The sequence below is a fragment of the Natator depressus genome, chromosome 3 (genome assembly GCF_965152275.1).
Source record: "Natator depressus isolate rNatDep1 chromosome 3, rNatDep2.hap1, whole genome shotgun sequence".
NCBI classification, from domain to species: domain Eukaryota; kingdom Metazoa; phylum Chordata; order Testudines; family Cheloniidae; genus Natator; species Natator depressus.
In genome coordinates, this window is record NC_134236.1 from 108510150 (window position 1) to 108536985 (window position 26836).

A 26836-nucleotide genomic window follows, 5' to 3' on the forward strand; every position below is an offset into this window, starting at 1 on the left:
ACACTTTTAGAAAACCCAGTTGTCACAGATTCACAGAGTCTGGTGTTCCAGTCTGTAACCAGTCTCTTGGGCATGACCCGTTTAGTGGGCCAGGCCCCAAGGATTCTCACAGTTCCACTGGGGCAGGCCTCTGGCCTCCAAGGCCTTCAGCACTAGTCAGAGGTGAAAGCCAGCCAGTGCACCGTACCGGGGTGGATCAGCTTCCCCAGGTGCAATTTAAAGGGCCTGCGGCTCTCAGCAGCAGCTGGAGCCCCCAGCCCTTTAAACTGCTGCCAGAGGCCCGCTGCCAGAGCCCTGGGGTAGTAGCAGTGGAGCTGGGGTGGCGATTTAAAGGGCCTGGGCTTTGGGTAGAGGTAATTTGTGAAGAAAATCCAGATTTCGGAGGGAAATATTTCTGTGGCAGTTTGATTTGAGGGTGGGGAAAAAGCCATCCCCATTGGCCTTTTGAAGTTGCTTAGTGGACTGAGAATGTTAGAATAAGCACTTTGGGGAGGAAAAGGCAGGAAGGAGGGGAATTGATTTTTGTGAAGACAGTAGGGCAGACATAACCTGAACCTTTTGAACATTATTTTATCACATGGTGTCTAATTGATCACATGGTTACCAACTCCACATATATGGCATGTGTATGTATGAGTGTGTGTGTATATATAGATTAGATACTTGTGCACAAGATATAATATGTGTGCATGTATATATAATTACCTAGTTATTAGTGACTTACCTGATAGTCAGAGAAAATGGGAAAATGGTCAGAAATGGAAGAGATGAGCTTACTTGACATCCCTCTCACTGCTGTCCAGTTCTGTGGACAGGCTTTTCTGCCTGTTTCGTACATTTGAGATTATATTTGCTTAGGGATATGTGGCAGGGCAATGGTGTTAATTCCCATTTGTTCCCACTCTGTGTTTGTCAGTCCTCATGGAAGCAAAGCATAAGGGGGCACACATGACAGTAGGCCTTCAAATATAGGCTTTGATTCAAGAAAGCATCCCTGATCTGGAAGGCACTTTAGCACTTGCTTAACTTTAACCCTGTGCTTAAGTCCCATTGAAATCAATAGGATTTAAGCACCGACTAGCAGTTAAGCACATGCTCAAGTTCTTTCCTGAATTAAAGCCATGTAGTGTACAGTATTACACAGAAAACATCTAATAATCAAGTAAATTTCCCAGATCTGATGAAGAGCTCTGTGTAAGCTCAAAAGCTTGTCTATCACCAGCAGAAGTTGGTCCAACAAAAGATATTACCTCACCCACCTTGTCTCTCTTATATCCTGGGACCGACACAGCTACAACAGCACTGCATACAGAAAACATTCATCAAGGATTAGGGTAGGAAAATTTGGGAGCTTAAAACACACGTTTGTCAGTGTCCCTTCAACTGGAAAAGAAAATCTGGCTAAAATTCAATGTATCACTTATATGTAGGCAGTGCCAGTGCAGTGTGACATGTTAGGGGTTTTTTCCGAGGAGGTCAAAGGTTCTACAAATTGGTAAAAAAAAACAAAAAACCCTGCTGCACCTACTCAGCTGCAGCTCCACAAAACTCTCAAAAATAGTGGGATGGATGGACTGAAAATATGTTTTCAAATAAAGTGCACTGAGGCCTCAAGAAGTCCCATGTGAAATGTTTATGAATGAGCCGCATAGAGCTCATCTTACAGCTGACGCCTAGCGAACACTGCACTCAGTCCTCCCCTAAAAAGGATTGAGTGTGAGAGCCCATTACAGCCACTCTTTCTTTCACCCCCTTCACCTCTGAAATGATTTCTGAAAGAGAAGAAAGTGTAGCATGGGTGAGGTTTGCCACTGGTTAAACTTCTGGAGTACTATAACTGTTCTGTGTTCAGTGTTTGCGCTCCATATTGAAAAAGTAGGGGGTTGTTTTTCCTGTAGACCTTCCAGACCACACACATCATGGTGGTTTGGTGCTTTCTCCTGCTTGTCTGCACCACCACTGCCCTCATTTACATGCCTGTTTGGAGTCATAAATAAATCTGACCTATTGCCTTGAGACTTCTCTGTAAATCTGCTATCTTGTGGCTTCCATTTAAAACGTGAATGTAATGAGCAATTAGTTTGTAAAAAGGGGAAATTATTTTCCTTTTCATTAAATTCAACAAGATAGTATAAAACAATTAGTAATTTTTATAAACTTTCACTGTATCTTTGAAAGTGCAGTGTGATGGTCTTGTGGTTGGCAGGACTGGCTTCTATTCTGAGCTCAGTCACCCACTTCCTGTATATGTGACCAGCCATATCATCTGACTTCTGTTACTCAAACAAGATGACAATACTTACCTACCTGTAAAATCTAGTCATTAATACAGGTAAAGTGCTTAGGCAGTCCTCAGATAGAAGGTGCTATATAAGAGAACATAAGAACGGCCATACTGGGTCAGACCAAAGGTCCATGTAGCCCAGTATCCTGTCTTCCAACAGTGTCCAATGCCAGGTGCCCCAGAGGGAATGAACAGAACAGGTAATCAAGTGATTCACACCCTGTTGCCCATTCCCAGCTTCTGGCCAACAGAGGCTAGGGACACCATCCCTGCCCATCCTGGCTAATAGCCATTGATGGACCTATCCTCCATGAACTTATCTAGTTCTTTTTGAAGCCTGTTATAGTCTTGGCCTTCACAACATCCTCTGGCAAAGAGTTCCACAGGTTGACTGTGCATTGTGTGAAGAAATACTTCCTTTTATTTGTTTCAAACCTACTGCCTATTAATTTCATTTGTAACCCCTAGTTCTTGTGTTATGAGGACTAAATAACACTTCCTTATTTACTTTCTCTAAGCTAGTCATGATTTTATAATCCTTTATCATATCCCCCCTTACTCATCTCTTTTCCAAGCTGAAAAGTCCCAGTCTTATTAATCTCTCCTCATATGGCAGCCGTTCTATACCTGTAATCATTTTTGTTGCCCTTTTATGAATCTTTTCCAAGTCCAATATATCTTTTTTGAGGTGGGGCGACCACATCTGCATGCAATATTCAAGAGGTGGGTGTACCATGGATTTATATAGAGGCAATATGATATTTTCTGTCTTATTATCTATCCCTTTCTTAATGATTCCCAACATTGTTTGCTTTTTTGACTGCCACTGCACATTGAGTGGATATTTTCAGAGAACTATCCACAATGACTTGAAGATCTCTTTCTTGAGTGGTAACAGCTAATTTAGATTCCACCATTTTATATGTATAGTTGGGATTATGGTTTCCAGTGTGCATTACTTTGCATTTATCAACATTGAATTTCATCTGCCATTTTGTTGCCCAGTCACCCAGTTGAGAGATCCTTCTGTAGCTCTTCACAGACTGCCTGAGACTTAACTATCTTGAGTAGTTTTTGTATCATCTGCAAATTTTGCCACCTCACTGTTTACCCCTTTTTCCAGATCATTTATGAATATGTTGAATAGGACTGGGCCCAGTACAGGCCCCTTGGGGACACCACTATTTACCTCTCTCCATTCTGAAAACTGACCATTTATTCCTACCCTTTGTTTCCTCTTTTTTAGCCAGTTACCTATAAGAGGACCTTCCCTGTTATCCCATGACAGCATACCTTCCTTAAAAGCCTTTGGTGAGGGACCTTGTCAACGGCTTTCTGAAAATCTAAGTACACTATATCCATTGGATCCCCCTTGTCCACATGCTTGTTGACCCCCTCAAAGAATTCAGTAGATTGGTGCGGCATGATTTCCTTTTACAAAAACCATGTTGACTCTTCCACAACAAAATTATGTTCATCTATATGTCTGACAATTTTGTTCTTTACTATAGTTTCAACCAGTTTGCCTGGTATTGAAGTCAGGCTTACTGGCCTGTAATTGCCAGGATTACCTCTGGAGCCCTTTTTAAAAATTGGCGTCACATTAGCTATCTCCCAGTCATTTTGTACAGAAGCTGATTTAAATGCTAGGTTACAGACTACAGTTAGTAGTTCTGCAATTTCACATTTGAGTTCCTTCAGAACTCTTTGGGTGAATACCATCTGGTCCTGGTGACTTATAACTATTTAGTTTATCAATTTGTTCCAAAATCTCCTCTAATGACACCTCAATCTAGGACAGTTCCTCAGATTTATCACCTAAAAAGAATGGCTTGGGTTTGGAAATCTCCCTCATGTCCTCAGCTGTGAAGACCGATGCAAAGAATTCATTTAGTTTCTCCACAATGGCCTTATTGTCCTTGAGTGCTCCTTTAGCAACTCGATCGTCCAGTGGCCCCACTGATTGTTTAACAGGTTTACATGGCATGAGGTAAATAAGGCCTTGGGCAACACATTCCATTAGGAGCATTGAAGAAAATATTGAACTAACTAACTATCCATTCAGTGAATAAGGCAGGGATCCTGTGGAAAAAAATGTGTGATCATGTAATTAAAGACAGTATCATAAAACACACACACAAAGGGTCTGAATTAAGGTTGCACAGGCAACGTTAACTCTTGCATTGAGTGCTTGACTTTGCAACCTTAATGTCTTTTAAACACATTTTTTGGTTGTGATATATTTAATTTCAACTTGTATTATTCACCAGTCCAGGGAAACAACAAGGTAAGTGACAAGCAAGTTTTGAACTCTATGCCCATGGAGTCCCTGACCATGTCAATCATTAATTTGTTTATTGTTCTCATTGAATGAATAAATATTTCAGCTTGCTTGCAAACTGGGAAGATATATAAAAATGTAGAAGCCAGCAATGATATTTTTACAGAGCCATCATCAGACTATAATCACACTTGAGGGGCCAGATCCTCAGCTAGTGTAAATCAGCATCAAAGGAGCTATACCAATTTACTCCAGCTGAGGATCTGGCCCAAAGGCTTAATTCTTGGCCCCAGTTTCATCTGCTGTGCTCTGCTTAGTTTATACAAATCTGGTCTAGCCAGCTCTGTGTTACCTATTTCTCCTAGCACTCAGCAAGAAGGGGCAGGGAAGGGATATAGCGTGGGTAGGAGGGAGTAGAGCGAAATACATGACACTCTGCCAAATCCACAGCCATGGTACTAATCTGTGGCCACACCAGAGCCACTGTACTGAAAATAACTAGTACATCAGTCTGCATGATGAAGCATTCTGCCTGCAAGCAGCATAGTTTAGACAAGTTCTGCAGCTGCTTTCATTCGTATTAAAGGTTGGTTCATCCTCTAGCCAGACCAGGATCAGAAGAGCAGAAAGGTGACTTAGTGCCATCTTTCTCTCTCTGTTCCTCTCACCATGAGATTAATCCCCAAGAGTTTATATCCCTATATGTATAGCCTACCCAATGTAGTTGTCCTCCCTGTGTGGCATTGTAATCATGTCCACAGCAACCAGTTGTGATAGGGCAAACAAGGAATCACGCTATCATGAGATCTCATAAGTCACTGCCAGTGTGCTTCATTATGCAGAATGGATTTTTGCCAAAGCTCATGAAGATAACGTTAGCATTTCTGTGCTTTTTCAGGAATATAATGATAAAGCAGTCACCCATCACTCTGCCCACATCACTCTCATCCACCCACAGAGCCACAACCTCCCAGTGTTTGCAGTGAATGTTTAAGATGATTTAGAAATTTAAACAAATGAAATTTCTGTAGTCGTTTTCAACAGCTGTCATCCACCGCCTTTGTTCTGGAAGCCCTATAAATGAATTACCTCTTCTCCACTTAGAGCCATGTGCTTCAATAAGTTGCACACACACACAAAAATAAATGTAGAAACCGTACCTCCACATTCTCCTCACAGAGCAAGCCTCCTGGTTGGCATGCTGCCATACCAATGAACAACACAGAAATGGTCCCATGTAGACTCCAGAAATGGGGGATGATCTTAGGAAATGTGGTGAGAATGAGGGCAAAGTCAAAGTGCCACACACACTACCCTGGGAAAACAAAAATACCTTACCTGCAGTTACCAGATGCCAGTCAATGCTGCTCTGAAATTTAACTTGCTATTTGTAAAAATTCACATCTCACTGAAATAACCTTCAGTGGAGGTCTGAATAGACATAAGCCATCTCTCAGTGATCTTGTTAATATTGTGAGGGGTTTGTCTCATGGCAAGGGACTTCAAAAAACGTGCTGCATACTATCCATACCAGTGGGAGCTTCAGGCAGCATTGCACACAATGCTTCCTTGATTGTTCAGAAAGCACAGCCTTCAGGTGGCCAGTTCTAGAGAGTGGAGTTGGGTTCACTGGCCCATTTGCTCTTACTAATCTGGCTTTTAGTTTTGGGTCTTTTTTCTGTGAATGAAAGGGAATAGAAGCTAACCAGTGTTTTGTTGCACTTAAATAACCAAAATTAACTCCTTTTGGGGGGCGGGGTGGGGGGGGAGGGATAATTAAGGTTTCATTTTTCCCAACCAGATTTTCCTGTGATCCCCTAGCCCCTGTTCTGAAACAGAAGACACTGGATACGTCTGGCTATAAATGCTTCCCCCTGACCAACATTGTGTACAGAACAATTAGTACAATACTAGGATGGCGCCAAATCAAGCTTTGCTTACCTAATCCTTGGTGCCTACAGGACAGCTCACCTGTAATGACCCCCCATGAACGAATGGCAGACAAAAGCTGGGAAACCTGCCATAATCCCATCATCAATTTATGCTCCTGAAGGGGACTTGAACTGGAAATACTGAGAAATTCAATACACTAAAAAGCCACCTTTATTTCATTTATGACATGGTGCATAGAGCAAACATTTCTTCCATTTGTTAATTGACAGGTCTAAATGTTAATCAATTGACTTGGTTCCTGTAAAGTATCCAGATATTGTTTGCCTAAGAATATTCTGAATACTTCTTTTGAGGCAGGCACCATCTTATTGTTCTGTGTTTGTGCAGTGCCTAGCACACTGGGGTCTTAGTCAATGGCTCAGGCTCCTAGGAATGACTGTGATATAAATAATACTATCATTTTAATTTAAAATGTTCCTATATACTACCTTTGCACTTACTGTAGTATCTATGTACTGTATTTTAGTGGTAGCATATATTTTTTCTAGTGCTATAATTTTTCTCTTTATAATCCTGTACTTTACCTACACTTTGGGAGTCTTTCCACTAACTTTAATTGAGTTTTAATCAAGCATTTCAGTTGCAGTTTAGTAGCAATGTCTGCTGATGGTGCAGTATCATCAAAAAGAGGATTCTTCTCTCCAAGAAGGGGGGTTAATTAATTACCTTCTGCTTTTCTGTTAGAAAGTTACTAAAATTCAGGGAAGTTGTTATTGACAAAGTTATGTAACTTTTACTTGTTATTGCATTGAAGATAAGTCTTTAAATCCAGCCGAGGCTAGCAAGTGGGACTGAAAGAATAGTACCTTTTTGTTTTGGAACAACTCATTTAATACTTTATTTATGTTTGATATTGCATAAAAGGCAGCAAGTTTTGACCCCTTTTAAGTTTTAATTCTTCATTTTTCGTTGCTTAACTCAGTTTATGTAATAACAAAGGTTCAAATTCTCCCACCCTGAGTAGTACCTTACTCCAGGAGCAAGACCCAATGAAATCAGGAGGACTGTTTGCTGAGCAAGGAACTCAGAGTGAGTCTAGGTGGCAGGATCTGGTCCTTTAAAGTTTTTGCCTAAATTGCTCAGTGTTCTTTTGGCAAGAGGTAGCTGAACTGTTTTATAGATTTTCATACATACCTCTTCATCTGAGAAATCAAGGTATTTACAGGAATCCTTAAGGGCTAGATCATCCTTTGATCTGCATGCAGGGCATAAAAGGGAATAAAACCCCACTTCTAACTTTGCGATCCCCCTACCCCCATCCGCTTATGCCAGCCAGTAGAGCTGAGTCAGCATGGAAACGGTGCAATAACTTGCTGATGATATAAGCCAGCAACAAATTCTTACCCTTTTTCCGGAAGGGGAGAGCAGGGACAGAACTGTGGATGTATTTGTTGGAAAGTTGCTGATACAACTTAAAAAGTAGCTACTGTAGACTTTTTAGACCCTTTCAGTTAAAGGGTATGTGTGTGTGTTTGAGAGCAAAAAAGAGTTGCTTTTACATTGTCTGCATTAGTATATCAGGCAAATAAAAAGATACTGCATGGTATACCACTGTGTATTAAGAACTGTATTATGTATTTCTTTCCCAGAGTATTTCTTATATATGTGCTCCTTTTTAGTGATCCTTTACCCCCAATGTTATTGTCCTTTAAAGGAACACCTTCCTTTCTCCTCCCTTCACTTAAACCTTAATTGTTATGTCAATTTCTTGATGTTTTATTTCATGTTACAATCTCTCAACCCTCCCCGCCCCCTTTTCTTTTTTGGTCCCACAGTTCTTGGATGCTCTGACTGCAGGATATTGCTGTCCAACCCCACGGGAATCTTCACCTCTCCCTGCTTTCCCAGTGATTACCCTAACAGCCAAGCATGCAAGTGGACCCTCCGAGCTCCTCCTGGATTCATCATTCAGATAACATTTATTGAGTTTGACATTGAAGAAGCTCCAAACTGCATTTACGATTCATTAACTCTAGATACTGGAGAGAATCAGGTTAAGTTTTGCGGCGTCACTGCCAAAGGATTATCATTTAACTCCACTGGAAATGAAATGATAGTATCTTTTGCAAGTGACTTTAGTATCCAAAAGAGAGGCTTCAATGCCAGCTATAACCGAGGTATGTACGCATAAAGAATTTCTTTCCTCTTTTATCTAGCATGTCTTATACCAAGCAGACTCACTCTATGTGGTAAGTTGAATCTTTGAAGTGAGAATCTGGAGATCTGTTTCTGCTAGATATATTTGGGGACAAAATGTAGCCATAACCAGTTACTTATACATACTTTTTAACAATTTATTGGTGTGAGTGTGTGTGAATGAAGATACAGGGCTTGATTCTGTCCTGGCATATGGCTTGCTCCAGTATATCGAAAAACCACCTACAGTGCTTGTGAAGATTTTTGGTTCAGTTATGCCTCTTTCTGCACATGTGTGTTACAGAGTACAAGAGGGATATATCTCCCACAGACGAGTGCACCCACATAGGGGCAGGGAGCCATAATCTGACTCCCAGTGCTGTGGAGAGCAACAGGGAAGTTAACACAGCCAGAAACAACTGCACTCCTCTGGCACACTAGAACTTTCCAATAAGGGTAAACCTCATCTGTGCAGGAGACAGAACTTCCTCAGGGACAGGTCAGAGACTGTGGAGTGAACTCCCCTAGGAACTAAGGACTATCACACACCTCACCACCTTCCACTTGGTAGCCTTCTTTGACCTTGCCTTCTCTAGCATAAATGCACAGCAACAGATCTATTAAAAAAAACCAGAAGCCCTACCAAAATAAGACACTCCAGTGCATATGCTTCCCCCTATGGAAAGAGGATGAGAGAACAAACCGCACATGACAGATGTTAATCACTTCACTTAATGCACTACTGGAAGGCGCTCAGATATTATGATAAGTGGGGTAAAACAACCTCTATAGAACAGAAGCAGTAGCAGCTCCATAGTGAGCATGGCAGCACTATGGCCCCACTCTCCCTGCATGCCAGCATAGCTGACACAAGTGAAGTTCAGGAATTTTCTCAGCTCTCTTGCTCCGAGGAGGCCTTATTTCTTTTATAGTCAGAATGCTTTTACATTCTAAAGCTGGAGCATTATTAATTTGTTCTGAGGTTTTGCCTAGGAGCTTCAGTCATGGACCAGGACCCCATTGTGCTAGGTGCTGTACAAACGCAGGACAAAAAAAGAAAGATAATTCCTGTCCCAAAGAGCTTACATATAGTATGTCTCCTCCTCATTCCCAACACCTTGCAAGAGAGAGAACTACATCCTTAGAATGAAAGGGCAGGATTACAGAAGCTAAATCTGTTTACAGCTTTGAAAAAGAAAAAAGGTAACACTAACTAGAGAGAGCTAGAAATGTTACTAAGGCTCATTAGAGTCACCTGAAAGGTTATTCTGGGTCAGAAAGCCACTCCTGCTGTACTGAAGGCAATCAGATCATAATCTGGATAATGAGGAAATGTACATAGAATCAGGTAGTGCAAAATGATACGTTTGACTGTTAACATTCAAATTTGTCTGATGCTAAATGTCTTTTCTAAGGATTCTGCCATCCTTACTCACATTGATTAGTACCTTACTCCTGGAATCAGTCCACCAAAATAGAATATTTCTGAAAAATATTCAGATATAAATGAGATGACTGGTGGAGTAAAGTACTACTCAGTGTCTGCAAGGATACCAGAACTGGCACTAATTCCCCCCCCACACACACACACACACACAGCTTAGCTTCTAAGAGTCATGTTAAAATAATCACTGGGCCATGCAGTCCACTCTCTATAAGGCTTCTTGCTAAGGCTCTGTCTGGAATAAAGCTACTGCACCTCACTGGATTACTACAGATCTGTCACGCTTCTGTAAGAGCTGGATGTACATGGGGAGATGTCTGCATGCATGAAAGGAGAGAGTGTGACTATAAACACTGAAGATAAACCTAACAAGCTAAATTCTGCCATCAGCTACTCCCATACAACTCCACTGACTTCAGTACATACCCACAATGTGGGAGATGAAACAGAGTTATGACGTGATTTGCCCCAGATCACCCAGCAGGTCAGTAGGAGACCAAGGATTAGAAGCTAGGTCCCCTGAGACTGAACCAAGTGGCCTTCCCACGTCTTGATAACTTTGTGTGAATGGTAACCTAAGGGCACGTCTACATGGGGAAATTTATTGTCAGAACTATGCTAGTGTAATTATACTAACTCTCCATGTTAACATTCTGATTCTGGAACAAACATGGTTTCTGCTACCTGACAGGGTGGCTGACACTTTTCAATCAAGAAAATAAGGAACAACAAATAACATTCACCATTTCTGTTCATTAGCTTGTTTGTCCACGATGATCCTTATTCATATGCATATTTGTAAAATGATTGGCCTTTCTTATATGTAGTGAGCTGAAGAAGAGCTCTGTGTGGCTTGAAAGCTTATCTCTCTCACCAGCTGAAGTTTGTCCCAGCCTTTCCTAGACATTTGTGCAAATCCATTCACACAGATTTTTACAAATAGTGAATGATTAGGGCATAAATATTCGTGAACACTAGCTTGCAGCATTCAGCCAGACTGCTTTTGAGAAATATTGAACAGAATCTTCATACCCAACAAAAACCCATTAGTTGAATTCTCCAACAAAAGGCTTTGATTTGCCAAGGAATGTAGCTGAGGCACTCTCTGCTACGTGTTACAAAGATGTGGCATGGGCTTCAGTTGTGTAATGCACTCATGAAAAACAAGTCAATAAAAATCATGAAAACAAATGAAATGTTTTCAAATTACTGCTGTAGTGTATTGCCTAATGCATTCTTACAAGTTACCAGATGAATGCAAAGTAATTGTAAAAATTCATTCTTGTATGCCGTGATTTTTGAATGCAGGCCTCAGAGCTTAATAGTTTAATATACTTAATTCAACTCCTGAAGTTGAATTATCTGTAATGCAGCACTAAAATGATCTTTGCCCATTTTTGGTTGAATGTATTGCTAAGCTAAATGCACTATAATGTGCAATACCGGGCCAGTTGAATGATAAAAGCATTCTTTTAAACATTTGGCTTTATGAATATTACTTGGATCTTTGTCTTTAAACCAATTTGTATCTCCCTTTGAAATTTATTTATATATGGATTTTTGTGTATGTGTTTACTAGTTGCTGTTTCTCTGAGGAATCAGAAAGTCATCATCCCCCAAACTTCAGATGTTGACCCTGTGTCTGTGGCAAAAACTGTCCCAGTGCCAGAGCTTAGCCAGTTCACACTCTGCTTTGAAGCAACCAAAGCCAGCAATGCTGCCAATGACTGGAAGGCTTTCTCCTACAGTGATCCTTTGTCAACAGAACTCCTCAGTTTTGGAAAGACTACAAAAGGCCACTTCCTATCAATCTCAGGCACAGAGTGCATACTAGACAGTGTCCTCATCACAAATTCAGATGGAGATTTTTTCACAGAAACTTTTGAACAATTGTGCATAGTATGGGATGGCTTCTCTGGCACTATAGGTGTAAATGGCAAGAGCATCTATCACACAGTTCTCTGCTCAGGTACCTTTGGCCAGGTTATCCCCGGCAATGGAAGATTGGTGTTGGGCTCTGACAGCAATGAAATAAACTCTTTAAATGGGGATATATACAACTTTCGTCTTTGGAACTTCACCATGAGTTCCCAAAAGCTGTCCAACCTCAGCTGTGATGTGAAAGGAAACATTGTAGACTGGGAAAATGACTTCTGGAGTATCCCAACTTCAGCATTGAAAGCGGAAAACAACTTAAGCTGTGGTGAGTATGTTTGGCAGAATCACTTTTATTAATTCCACACACCCCCCCCCCCGGCATTGTTCTTGAAGTATCATATGACAGCCAGAAACTGTATGTTTAGAGTTACAGACAGCAGCACTTCCCAAAAGGCAACCTCACTTGTCCTAGCCTTGCCAGCTCCATTCCATGAAAAATTAATTTTGTCGCGGGTGTGTCTGTTCCTTTAGTTTAATCAAAGCTCATATCCAGCCTGACTTCAAAAGACAACTAATGAGGTTAAACAAAATGTATAAATGAGGGGTTTTTATATATTATTCAGGACAGAAGCAATAAATAACCAAAAGTAATAAAAGAAATAAATAAAAGTTCTCCGATCTTTCCTTTCCATAAACTCATTAGTTTAAATGTGATTTTAAGACAAGTTAGTTAATATACTTGATTGTGGCCACGTGGGGCAAGATAAAATATAAAAAAGATAAAAAGGGGTAATAGGTAGAAATAATCCTGTGTATATAATGCTATAGGCATGCATAGCACTTTACGGAAACATATTAAGACCAGAGTCCCTGACCTGAAGAGGTTACAATCTAAGGCCCTTATCCTGAAAGCACTTAAGAATTTGCTTAACTTTAAGCCCTTGAGACACCAGTAGGATTACTCAAGTGCCTAAAGCTAGGCAGGCTATATTCTTTCCTGTGCCAGAGTTCTGTTCAGTACAGGCATGGATGGGGACCATTAGAAAGCTGGTTCGGCCACCCTGATTCTCCTGCATTGAAGCTAAGATTACTCAGGCCCAGTTCACGAGTCTTAAGTCTACTCATTGCTGTGGCTTTCTAAGGACATTGCAGCAATAAAAGATTATCAAGATGTTCCAGAGGTACTATTATTTTCATAGTTGTTGTGATCTAATGATCCAAGAATTGGTCTAGATCTCCAGGAAAGAAAGTGCTCTAAGTTTCCACCAAGGCAGGAAGCAGAGCTTTCCACTCACTATGTCACCTCCTTTATTCCCTCATGCAACTCTGAAAATGTCATCATAGAGTAAAGGTGTAAGAATGCACCTGGAAATGTTATCTTCCAGGGTTTTTTACTCTTTGCATACATGGAAACTTTGAGAGGGGATACAATCAATTTTTCTGTGGGATCTTCCCAAAACCAATAGCCCCAAAATACTGAATCGCTGCTTGAAATAATGTCCATTTCAAACTTCTTTTTAAACTGCTTATTTGTTGTTAGCATTCTTCTCACAGGAAATGAGAGAGGATCATGAGTGGGAAAGGATCCAGTAGACTTCGGTCTGTCCACAGTGATCTTTGGAGAAAAAAAATTAATTGAACTGACAATTTGGCACATTATGCACTTCTGGTCTCTGACCCTTTGGTCAGTAGGAAGGAGCAATAAGTGCTTTGTGCATTTGCTGTACATCCATTGTGCTGTCTGTGAAGAGTGCCATAAAAAGCATCTGTGTGCAAAATTAAACAAACCAAAACAACAACAACAAAAAAAACCCCAGAAACCTGAGGAGAATGAAAGGAGAATAAACTAAAGGCAAAAGGGATTAAGAGGAGAGGAAACATTTCAGATTAAAATTGCTGGGTTTTCCCCTTCCCTTTGCACATCGCAAGACAAATATTACCTCATGATCCTGCCTCTTTTCACCCCTCCAATCCCCCACTGCACAGTTTCTCCTCTACCCATTTGCTTGCTGCTACCCCCAGCCTCCTTCCTAGTCACTTGATCTTCTCAACATCCCACACCCCCACCCCACCCCCAGCTGGGCTCCCTCTGCTCCAGGGCTGGGACAGGAGCTGCAACCTGATGCAGAGCCTGCTACCTGCCTGCCCACAAGATACAGGTAGGAGGCTGCCCCGGCTGAGCAGGCGCTGGCACAGGTTGATGACCTGGCACCTGCCCCCTTCCCCCACCCACAGTAACTGGACTTTTGGTGTGTGGTCAGTACATCTGACTGGACACCTCCAGGTCCCCTTTACAACCAGACTTTCCGGTCAAAAACCAGACACTTGGCAACCCTAGTGTGGATAGATGTATATGATGTACATGACTGTGATCTGCTTCCGAACTCCAGTTCTGCAGAGAGGGAGACCCCTGCAAGACACACATGACACTGATTGGCTTTCCACAAAAACAATTATACTCCTGCAAGAACCGTATTCTTCTCCTAGTGCCTTCTCACATTCAGCTTTCCTGGTTCCTTACTATCTTAATGGTTTTGTATTATGTAAACTCCTTACCAAAAGCACCCATCTAGATCTCTGGATAACCTCAGCATAAACCAAAGGAGCTGTACATTTTGTGTTTTCTATCTAACTTTGCTTGGGGCATGGACCTTGTCTTTGTTTATTGTGAAGAACTTTGCAAGCGTACGTCACTAGAAAAATAAATATTAGGGCTGTCGATTAATCATAGTTAACTCAGGCAATTAACTCAAAACAATTAATCGCGATTAAAAAAACTAATCATGATTAATTGCATTGTTTAATAAATTTAAATTGGTATTCTATTGTTTAATATTTTTGATTTTTTTACATTTTCAAATATATTGATTTCTGTTACAACACAGAATACAAAGTGTACACTGCTCACTTTATATTATTATTTTTTATTACAAATATTTGCACTGTAAAAATGATAAAAGAAATTGTATTTTTCAATTCACCTCATACAAGTACTGTAGTGCAATCTCTTTATTGTGAAAGTGTAACTTACAAATGTAGATTTTTTTTTTTTTTGGTTACATAACTGCACTCAAAAACAAAACAATGTAAAACTTTAGAGCCTACAAGTCCTACTTCTTGTTCAGTCAATTGCAGAGACAAACAAATTTGTTTACATTTACAGGAGATAATGCTGCCTGCTTTTTATTTACGTCACCTGAAAGTGAGAACAGGCATTCGCATGGCACTTTTGTAGCCGGCATTCCAAGGTATTTAAATGCCAGATATGCTAAACATTTGTATGCCCCTTCATGCTTTGGCCACCATTCCAGAGGACATGCTTCCATGCTGATGAAGCTCGTAAAAAAAAAATTGTCAATTAAATTTGTGACTGAACTACTTGAGGGAGAATTGTAGTCTCCTGTTCTGTTTTACCCACATTCTGCCATATATTTAATGTTATAGCTGTCTTGGATGATGACCCAGCACATGTTCGTTTTAAGAACACTTTCACAGCAGATTTGACAAAACGCAAAGAAGGTACCAATGTGAGATTTCTAAAAATAGCTACAGCACTCGACCCAAGGTTTAAGCATCTGAAGTGCCAACCAAAATCTGAGAAGGATGAGGTGCGGAGCATGCTTTCAGAAGTCTTAAAAGAGCAACACTCAGATGAGGAAACTACAGAACCCAAACCACCAAAAAAGAAAATCAACCTTCTGCTGGTGGGATCTGACTCAGGTGATGAAAATGAATATGCATCAGTCTGCTCTGCTTTGTATTGTTATCGAGCAGAACCCATCATCAGCATGGACGCATGTCCTCTGGAATGGTGGTTGAAGCATGAAGGGACATATGAATCTTTAGTGCATTTGGCACATAAATATCTTGCAACGCCAGCTACAACAGTGCCACATGAATGCCTGTTCTCACTTTCAGGTGACATTGTAAACAAGAAACGGGCAGCATTATCTCCTGAAAATGGTAACCAAACTTGTTTGTCTTAGCGTTTGGCTGAACAAGAAGTAGGACTGAGTTGACCTGTAGGCTCTAAAGTTTTACATTGTTTTATTTTTGAATGCAGTTATTTTTTTGTACATAATTCTACATTTGTAAGTTCAACTTTCATGGTTGCACTACAGTACTTGTATTAGGTGAACTGAAAAATACTATTTCTTTTGTTTTTTACAGTGCAAATATTTGTAACCAAAAATAAATATAAATCGAGCACTGTATACTTTGTATTGTGTTGTAATTGAAATCAATATATTTGAAAACGTAGAAAAATCCAAAAATATGTAAATAAATGCTATTCTATTATTGTTTAGCAGCACAATTAATTAAGATTAATTTTTAATTGCACAATTTATCACGATTAATTTTTTTAATTGCTTGACAACAAAGTGTAGTCACTGAAATATATCAACGGCAGGTTCCTTTTCTCCCATCTGTAAATACTGTAAAAAATAAACATGAATACTCGTCAGACTAACAAGGTAATGGGCCCCAGGTTTTATACATTAATACTGTTTTACATATGTATTAGTTTTGATATTTAAAATATTACAATAGTGCCCAAGGGCCATAATCAGGACCAGGACCCCATTGTACTGTGCTAGGCACTGTACAAACACATATGAAGATACAAGCTCTGCCCCCAAATAGTTTTATTAGCTAAGAAATTACTTGGGAAATCAGTAGTAGTGTGTGTGCAGTGGAAAGACCACAGGAGTAAAATCCTCACCCACCCACACCACACTCTGTTTGCTAAGAGTGCAAAAAAATCTAGCACTCCAAGGAAGGTAATTGTATCTCTCCTGTCGCAAAGCCCAAGAGAAATCTCCAGCACCCTTTTCAGTCTTCTCCCAGGAGTGCTAAATGATTACAATACTACTGGCTTACCCATCTACATTTCCTCAGAGAAAGTACTGTGAGAAATACCATCTCAAAAACTCAGCTAGAAACCCCAGAGGATGCACCTGTAAGATTTTTCTCTTCTCGTTGTCTTTTTGAGTAATAAAGAATTCTTTGTCAGACCAACCTTTGAAATAAGAGTTGATGAGTCAGGCTATCAATGACAGACAAAGCACTAGCAACATTAGAGAGATGACTTTATCTTACTGATAAGGATTCATTTAATTGCAAAGCAAGGGTTTGTTCAGAAAAGAGATATTCATCCTGCCATGTTCATGCTTTGGTAAGGAGCTGAAAGAAGCTAAGTAACAAAGCAGTCTGAACACTTACTAGTGAATACAGCATATTTGCATGTGAATGTCACTTGCATTATTAAACTCCGCAAAGGGCTCTATTTTCATTTGCGGTTAATGGACTTTTCAGACAGCATTTGCTAATGGAATTACTGAACATATGAGCAGTAACAAATTGCTGCAGATAACCTTCTTTTGAGAACCCTGCCTTGTACTGATTTAATATTCCATTCAGAATTTCATTCGCTTGCATGTTCTTACCACTGCATAGGTGGTGCTGAGTTTTTCTGGGTTTTTAATACAGCACGCTAATGCTACTCATCATTTAGATGGGCCTGGATTTCATTTCACTATAAAATCATCAGCTGCATTTGATACCAGCAGTACATGCCCTTATCCTATACCCACATTAATACAAAAAATAAAATGGTTCAGCCATAACTGGCCATTCCTTTTAAGACCAAAAAGTGAATTAAGCAAGATGTGTAGAGAGTTGACATGCTTAGGTGATATTGATGAAAATATCGTAGCAGCTCAAAGTATGTTGACATTCAGATTCTCATAATTTCTTTTACTGAGCACTGACAGATGACATGATCTGGCCAAAACCAGGCTTGATTAACACAAAAAAGGGTGTGTTTAGCATAGTGCCCAGGCATATTTATCTTTAAAAAAAAATACTAAAGTGTGGTCTATTGCCACGTGGAAGTTACAGTGACCTTCGGGTAGCTACTTAGCCACCTTCCTCTGATATAGACCCAATAGGGGATCAGCTTTCAGGGTGTTTTTATATTAGCCTATTAACATTAGCAAATATATTTGTAAAAATGCTTCACACAGGACATCATATGGCTTGCAAAGGATACTCAGTGGAGTTTAGTTTCTTATATAAAATATGAACTCATCCCACTGTCTCATAGGTTTCAAGATATTTCATGGAAAAATACTTCAGTGTACTTTTAAGCCTGGCCCTGTATTCTCTCAGGTCTCCAGCCAGCAATATCCCACTCTGCTGCATGGCCTCTGGGTTCGCTGCTGCCGAGTGATGAGCACCTGGCTCCATCCTAGCTCATTCTCAGCACAGCAATAACCACAACACATGCCTAGCAGGAACAGAATAGGAAAAATATTTTCAAAAATATCTAGGTGGTTTAGGAGTCTAAGTCCCATTTTCAGCAATGATGTAGGAGCCTAATGCTCATGATACTTAGGCTCTTAAGTGACTTAGGCAATTTAAAAAGTTTTACCCTCACTCCTACTTGTTCTGTTTTTAAGTTTTTCTGTTTTTTTTTAATGAGCCCAACACTGCTCCTATTAAAGTGAACCACAAAAGTCCCAATGACTTCAGTGAATTCAGTAGGGTGCCAGGTGTCTGGTTTTCGACCAGAACGCCCAGTCAAAAAGGGACCCTGGCGGCGCCGGTCAACACTGCTGACTGGGCCGTTAAAAGTCCGGTCAGTGGCGCAGCGGGGCTAATGCAGGCTCCCTGCCTGCCGTGGCTCCACATGGCTCCCGGAAGCAGCGGCATGTCCTCCCTCTGGGTTCTAGGTGTAGGGCAGCCAGGGGGCTCCGCAAGCCACCCCTGCCCCAAGCGATGGCTCTGCAGCTCCCATTGACTAGGAACAGTGGCCAATTGGAGCTGCGGGAGCAGCACCTGTGGACAGGCAGCACACAGAGCCACCTGGCTGCGCCTCCACATAGGAGACAAAGTGGGGACATACTGCTGCTTCTCGGAACTGCTTGAGGTAAGCGCCTCCCAGAACCTGCAGCCCTGATCCCCTCTCATGCCTCAACCCCCTGCCCAGCCCTGATCCCCTCCCATTCTCTGAATCCCTCAGTCCCATCCCCAGTACCCTCCTGTATCCCAAACCTCTCATCCCCAGACCCTCCCCAGAGCCCGCACCCCCAGTCGAAGCCCTCACCCCCCCCCCACAGTGCTCCAACCCCCTGCCCCAGCCCTGATCCCCTCCCTGCCCTCCAAACCCCTCAGTCCCAGCCTGGAGCATCCTCCTACACCCCAAACCCCTCAGCCCTACCTAGACTCTGCACTCCAGAGCCAGAGCCCTCACCCTCCTAACCCCCTGCCCCAGTCCAGAGCCCTCTCCCAGACTCTGAACCCTTCATTTTTGGCCCCACCCCAGAACCCGCACCCCCGGTCGAAGCCCTCACACCCCCCCCCACAGTGCTCCAACCCCCTGCCCCAGCCCTGATCCCCTTCCTGCCCTCCAAACCCCTCAGTCCCAGCCTGGAGCATCCTCCTACACCCCAAACCCCTCAGCCCTACCTAGACTCTGCACTCCAGAGCCAGAGCCCTCACCCTCCTAACCCCCTGCCCCAGTCCAGAGCCCTCTCCCAGACTCTGAACCCCTCATTTTTGGCCCCACCCCAGAACTCACACCCCCGGTCCAGAGCCCATACCCCCTCCCGCACCCCAACCCCCTGCCTCAGCCCAGAGCCTCCTCCCATACTCTGAACCCCTTGGCTCCACCCCCCAACCTGGAGCCCTCTCCTGCACCCCAAGCCCCTCATCCCTGGCCCCATCCCAGAGCCAGCATCCCCCAGCTGGAACCCTGACCCTCCTCCCCCCCACACCCCCCGCATTCCACTGCCTCAACATGGAGCCCCTCCCATACCCTGAACTCCTCATTTCTGGCCCCACCCCAGAGCCTGCACCCCTAGTCAGAGCCCTCACCCCCTCCTGAACCCCAACCCCCTGAGCCAGCCCAGTGAAAATGAGCGAGTGAGTGAGAGTGGGGAGTGCGAGCGACAGATGGAGGGGGCGGGGCCTCGGAGAAGGGGCAGAGGAGGGGTAGGGCAGGGGGCGGGGCAAGGGTGTTCTGTTTTGTGTGAGTAGAAAGTTGGCAATGCTAGAATGCAGAACCAGCCCCAAAATTATTGGGCCAGATCTTCTGTTATGGCTCTGCTAATTTATACTGGCTGTTAACAAACCAGAGGCCAAAACCTGCAACCAGGGATTGATTTGGCATAGAAGTGTCCCAGCCATGCCTTCTTCCTCTGGACACACCCTCTTTCCCCATCTAACACAGCTGCTGTGTGCTACTAAAGGAACCCTCTTGCACTAAGGTGATCCTACCAGGGAGATATGCTGGTTTGGGGGCCAGACCGAGCCAGCCATATAGCACAAAACATCTGCATTTCACGTAGACATCTGGCCCATTCACATTTTACACACACAAGCTGGGTTGTTTAATATTGTTTATCTAAGTATTTAGCATTTATTTAGTATTATTTTTGCACATGTGCATTATTGAGTATGCCATGCTATTTGGTCCCATTATTTTCAACATAATGAGCAAACGCTGTATGTGCAGCTGAAGCACGGGGATATTCCAAATATAATGAATGCAGCTACCCCATTACTTTCACACTTGGTCACAAAATATGTGCATGTTGATATGATTAATTCAGTAAATACACATTCTGATGTCTTTATCTGTTTATTATACATGCATACCAGAACATGAATCATGCCCACGCCCTGCACACAGGAACTGGTTGAATCACAGCTTATCTGCTTGGTATCTCCTTTGGGGAATTTCTCTGACTAGTACGCTGGTAGACTACATTGCCACAACTGAGTTCAGAACTCACTTGAAGATGCCATGTTTTTATCCATTAATTCTGCATAGGCACTACAGCCACACTAGCTACTACATTTTTAAACCGTTTGCCACACACTACTCAATGATTTCCAGGGGAGCTGTGTGTAGCTAAATCTAACGGAAATCTTGGAAAATATGAAGATGGGAGGTACTTGTTAGATATGACCCAAACTTGCAAGCCAGCAGGACTTTCCTGGAGTTGTCAGCAACATAGGGAAATGATCGTACATGAGTCTTCTGAGCAAAATGGCATATCAGGTTTCCTGCTGAGATAAACCAGAAAAAGAACTGCGAGTGCATGACCTAATGTATTTTGAGACGTGACAATGTTATGTATCATATGCCAAACATTTTTAATGATTTGTCTTTCCATATTCTAAAGGCTCATACCTAATTCCCCCACCTACAACTGAACCAACTAGTTGTGAAAATCTTGGAAGCCTTTGCCAAGGTAAGAAGCCAAAGACACTGTTTGCATTTTTCAGCTTTACCAAATCTCCTTGGTTTTTTTTCTTTTAATTTCATTTTACTTTAACTTCTTAAGGCTGACCTCTAGAAAACTGAGCAAAGAAAGGAATTTCTTAGCTTCAACAGATGAGTGGGTATACTATACATACAGTATGTAGAAAAAATGTGATCAAACTCTTGATAATACAAACAAGTCCATAAAGTCTTCATTGTATCAAAACCTAACAATCATATGCTAATGCAAAGATGAACTGGTTTAATTTCTTTCCCCATCTCTTTTCCTCCTGCACAGTTAAAGGCTATAATGTTAATGCTGGTAGAAAATCTGTAAATCGGGCATAAACTGATGTAATTACAGGAACTGATCATTATTTAGATGGTTTTAACAGGCTGCTGTGAAGCTTAATTAATTGTTAGTATGGTTTGAGACCCTCAGGTGAAAGGTATTATACAAATACAAAGTATAATCATTATTATTCATATAATAAAACTACTTATTGTAATAGTTGATGATTTTCTGGCCTTCCCCCCATAGGCATACTAATGAATGATCACTATAGATATCAACATGTCTGTCAGTCACAACAGGAGTCATGACATCAGACATCTTGAAGGGCCAGGTCAGCTGGGTTACTCCTGGGGGAATTCTGCGCCACCGTGCATGTGAAAAATTCATATCCCTCTGCAGAACTTCTTTGCTTCCCCTCAGAAAATGACAGGGAAGCAAAGGGAAGTGCACAGGGGAGGGGTGGTGCTGGGGATGCCCATGGGCGTAGTTTGGGGAGACATTGCAAGATTATCAGTAGAGCTGGGTGAACACTGCAGAGTTCCACTTCCATGTGCCATGTGAATCAAACCTGCAGGGATTACTCATAGGGATTCACCCCCAATAAATTCCTGCAGCTCTGCTTCGTGGTTGGAATTCAGCACAACCCCTTGGCATGAATGGTGCAGGCCTACTTTCACAATGCATTCATGACCCAAGAGCCTACTAGTTGGGTTAAACTTCTCTATAAAACTTACATACAGCTCTATGCTAGTTGCAGTAGCAGCACCTGCTCTAAAATAATTTCAAATGATTTAACCCTTTTAAAGATAAGGGATGGAAGGCAGAGGCCAGCGGGAAAGAAAAGTAAATAAAGTGGAAGGACTTAAGATTCTTGGAACTCTTTCTGTGGTAAAGAGTAAAAATAAAACATTTTGAGCTTAACAACAGAGGGTAAAATTAACTCCTGGTGGGGAGCCAGGGTAATGACTATAGCAGGCTATAATGGAGTTTTAGCCACTTGCACTGGATTTTCTGGTGGTGAATTTGACTCAGGCTGCTGGAGCATATACTTGCAATGTTTCAAACTAGATCTAAACTGATGTCCAGATTGCAAAGTCCACAGTTAAGGTGAAATGTCAGCTAGGTCCAGAAGTTAGTTTTAAATAGCATCTTTTGGACTTAAGACACCCAAAGTACTTTGCAATAATGAGTTAAATAGAGGTCCTGGAGCAACTGCTTAGGTAAATGTGGTAGCCATCATGAACTCAGTAATAGCTCTCACACAGCCATGGTAATTAAAACCAGTTATATAGAGACAGGATTATGATAACCAGGACATCAGGATAGTCTTTTTGGAAAAATGCCCAGAGATCTATGATTTGCATCAGACAAACAGTCAGTAATGCAACATTATCGACATAAGCCTGGCCATCTGTTTATAATTATTACTGATTACTATCCTTTGGATAGGTTGCCACTATTCAGATGTCAAGCATTTTTTTAATGAACTCATTTCCACAGTGTCATAAAAGCAATTGTTGAAGAAAAAGAACCGATGTTGGTTTTTTATGGGTTAAAGACCTTAGATTTCTATAGCAGCATTTAGTAATAGGAATGGATGCCTTTTTCTTTTTTACCACTTTTGTTGATTTGGCTAATGAGGCCCTCTTTGTCATAATTATATAAATGGCTGAACACATATCATCCACTGAATTATAATCCTCTATGTTCAAATTCTTTAAAGTGTTGCTGTGTTTTGCTTAATAAAATATCAATAGAAAACAAGTAACAAAGGTGAAACAAATTTATTCTGTCACACCAAAAAATCATACAAGAAGCTTGTAACAAAAACAACATAGAATGTATCTAGGAAAAAAACCAAACCCTGCTGAAAATACACTTTTTCATAAGCTTTTGAGCTTGGTTGTTGGCCAAAATTGTATCAGAAAAGAACATGGCAGGTTGAGAGCTTATGATATATCAGTGTCCATATTGTAAAGAGAGCTTTCCAGCAAAAAACTATCAATTTTGGGTTTGAGTTCCCTGAGAATTACTGAATAAAATACATTTCTTTTCCAAATTGTTATTTAAAATGCAGTGATATGATTATTAATTGTTTTGATGCTGTTCTGTGTAAACACACAAACCTATTGTGTTCTAAAGGGAATTTTCTGGTACTGTATATCTTCCCTGTACCAACCGAAAATTCATTTGAGCTAGTCCCTAAGGGATAAATTTTGGAAGTGCTGTGTGAGGTGACTCCTACTGATATCAGTAGGAATTGTATAGTACATGAAGCTTTGAAAATCAATTTTTTGAGAATATTCCATGTATGATTTTAATTCTGTTCATTATACAGATCTTAGTGGAGTTAATTAGATCCTTACACTGGTGTTTTAGTTTCACAGTTGTTCTTCATCTTCCTTCCCAGGGTAGAGACATCTATTTTTTTCACAAGTTAATGTTCATAGTTTGTGTGAGTTTGAAGCCGTGTTATTTATTTTCTGGCCTTTGCACAGCTCTTCATAGAAGATCTTATTAAATGATTCAGAATTTGTGAAGACAGTACAGGACTGATCTTGCAACACTTACTCCCCACTGAAGTCCGCAGGAGTAAGGATTGCAGGACTGGGACCTACATCAGTTCATTCATACTCATCACTTTATACAGAAGTTTGGTGTGTGTATATTAACATGTATAGTAAATGGTTTCCTTCACTCTCTATGTATGTTTTCATGCATTATTCCCATTGTGCCTGACCACATTAACATTCATTTTTCATGCATATTCACCTTTCTCTCATCTTTGTTACCAGCTACTACTGTAAATGCTACTACTCCTCCACCACCCACTGTCACCACTAACATGCCCGATACTAATAGAACCGATAAGCCAAACGATGGTAAGAAATCCTGTGTTACATTTTTCCTTGTACTGTGTCTAGAGCAAATGTATTGTGTTATAAGGTTTATTTAAATATAACAAATGTCAAGTTTCACATATTGGGTTTGATTCTGCTCTTCATAACACTAGTGTAAATCAGGAGTTACTCCATGTCAATCATGTAAAACTGGTTTGAGAACAGAATCAGGCCCAGTATTTTTTTAATATGCTTGCGTATTTCTTGTATAAAAGCGAGCCATTTCCACATTATGTATCACTTGTTATTTATATTGTTCATTCACTTGTTCATTCACTAATCTTCAAAGCACACAGGGCCAAGATAGATATTTTAAAAAGAGGATAAAAATAGACATGTCTTTGAGACATTTTAACACAGCTGCTGTTTAAGTGCCACATAGCAGCCACATTTTCAGGTGGGCCGGTGGAACTTTGGAATTATCTATTCCCCATTGGTAAGTTTGAGAAGCCAAGTGGAATCTGTCTGTTGGAGCAAAACAACTTCCACTGACTCAACAGGAATCTTTCCATTGACTTCAAGGGGAGCAGGATCATTATTTTATTTAGGAAAATATTGACAACGTTGAATATAATGTAGTTTTCATTCAGAAAGATTAGGGAAACTTTAATGGTACCAGATGAATCAATTATAAGCCCACTGCTATTCACAGGAAAGTAGAGATTTCCTTTGACATTTTGTCAAGTTCTAAGAGATCACTTTCCTCAGAAGATAGTGTAGCATGTTGGGGGAGCCACCAAAATACAAATTAAGTAAAAATAATAATAGTAATGAATTGAAAGAAACTATTTTAACACAACTTTCATTGGTTTTCTATTCACAGGAGATCTCACAAAAATCCTTTTCTGCAGGGATTTCATTTTCAGTGGGCTCCACAGAATTAAATCAATGATTGTGCGTTTTTAACAAATGTGTTCATTTCTATTGGAGGATGTAAAACCTCTGGTAGTTTTATACTATAGCTTATTATGTCCTGCAAACATTACTGTAGAGTTCATCATAGAATTTAGTAGTTTGTACCTATATTTTTATTCTTTGATATTTGACTTTACTCTAGAGGAAAAGAGCCAGACCCTGGAAAGTATTGAGTCACTTATGTCAAGGGGTGTTTCATTTCTATTTATGGAGCCAATCCCAAGATGTTCACACTAAACAGTTAACCCAATATAGTAATGCTGAGATTTTCAAAGCCACACAGGGAAACTGGATGCCCAATTTCCATTAAAATCAATGAAAACTGGATGGCTAACTCTTGTGGGTGTCTATAAAATTCTCTTCATAAAGCAGAAAGACTAAAAGACAAGATGCCAAATTCACACTTAAAGTAAGCAAATACAGCTTCCACTGAGCTAACAGAGTTTATGACCTGAGGTGAATCATTTAGTTTGTATAAATAATTTTTCTTTCATCCATTAACTATATGGCTTGCTACATACAGACCTGCGGGAATTGAGAGTTCCTGCTACAGTTATCTTCAGAATGAAGAGAAATTCACCTGAATCCTCCCACTCACTGCTACAAGGGCAACAAGATTCTATGATAAAAGGGGTCAAAAATTTAGGAATTATCTCAACCCCAATTATTTGGCCAGTGAGACAAAGGCCTCTCCAACCCAGTAAAAGTTCATCACCTAAGGGCCAAAACCCAGAGAGAAAAAACGTACACAACGTGTTCTTGCTACCTACTTCTGAGGCCACATCAGCTGCTTCTGGGGAGACTGAAGTTGCTACCTTGAATCCTTTTACAGAGCACAATACTACAATAAATCAGTCAACCCATAATAGTGTTTTGAATCACTCTAGTGGCTTACTGAATGAGATTCATGATATAGCACAAATTCCAATAACCCCCATGGTTACAGATCATTCCAAGAATGTAGGACTTCCTCTTCTGCAGAGTGAAAGTTTTAGTCCAGAACTAACATGGACTTTGACTGATGGATTGGATTATACTAATTCTGAGTCAGCATTCCTCACTCTGGTAAGCAAAAGAAACCTTTATGAACACACAAAAGAACCCCTGTGGATTTTTTCTTCTAATAGTGGCACATCCTCTTCCACACATGAAAGTATATACAATGGCTTGAAATCACTCAGCTGGTGGAACAATGCTGCATCATATCATCATGTTATTTCTGACATTCCAGAAGAAAACCATCATTCTCTGTCTAGCCTATCTGCTGCTTCTACACAATATGAGCCATCTTTTCAAAAAAGTAGGCTGGACTTACTAGAATTTTCACCTGAAAATGTTTACCTTGTATCCACTAAGAAAATTCTGGAAGATGATTCTATTAGGAATAGTGTTTATATTGCAGAAGCAAATGATGAATTGCAGTCTACAAAATTTAAATACTTCAAGGACCATCAATCAGTAAACCTTAGAAAGGTAACC

The 26836-nt window shown here is 40.9% G+C and overlaps 1 protein-coding gene across 1 annotated transcript in view; it reads left to right on the forward strand.

Annotated features, from left to right (window-relative positions):
• The window catches only part of ADGRG6 (adhesion G protein-coupled receptor G6), a 144234-nt gene that overhangs the window by 46103 nt on the left and 71295 nt on the right, over nucleotides 1–26836 (forward strand). The window contains exons 2-5 of the mRNA XM_074948531.1: nucleotides 8294–8635; nucleotides 11678–12301; nucleotides 21168–21236; nucleotides 24338–24424. Coding sequence (XP_074804632.1) covers nucleotides 8294–8635; nucleotides 11678–12301; nucleotides 21168–21236; nucleotides 24338–24424 — 1122 coding nt within the window. The remainder of the gene's footprint in view (nucleotides 1–8293; nucleotides 8636–11677; nucleotides 12302–21167; nucleotides 21237–24337; nucleotides 24425–26836) is intronic.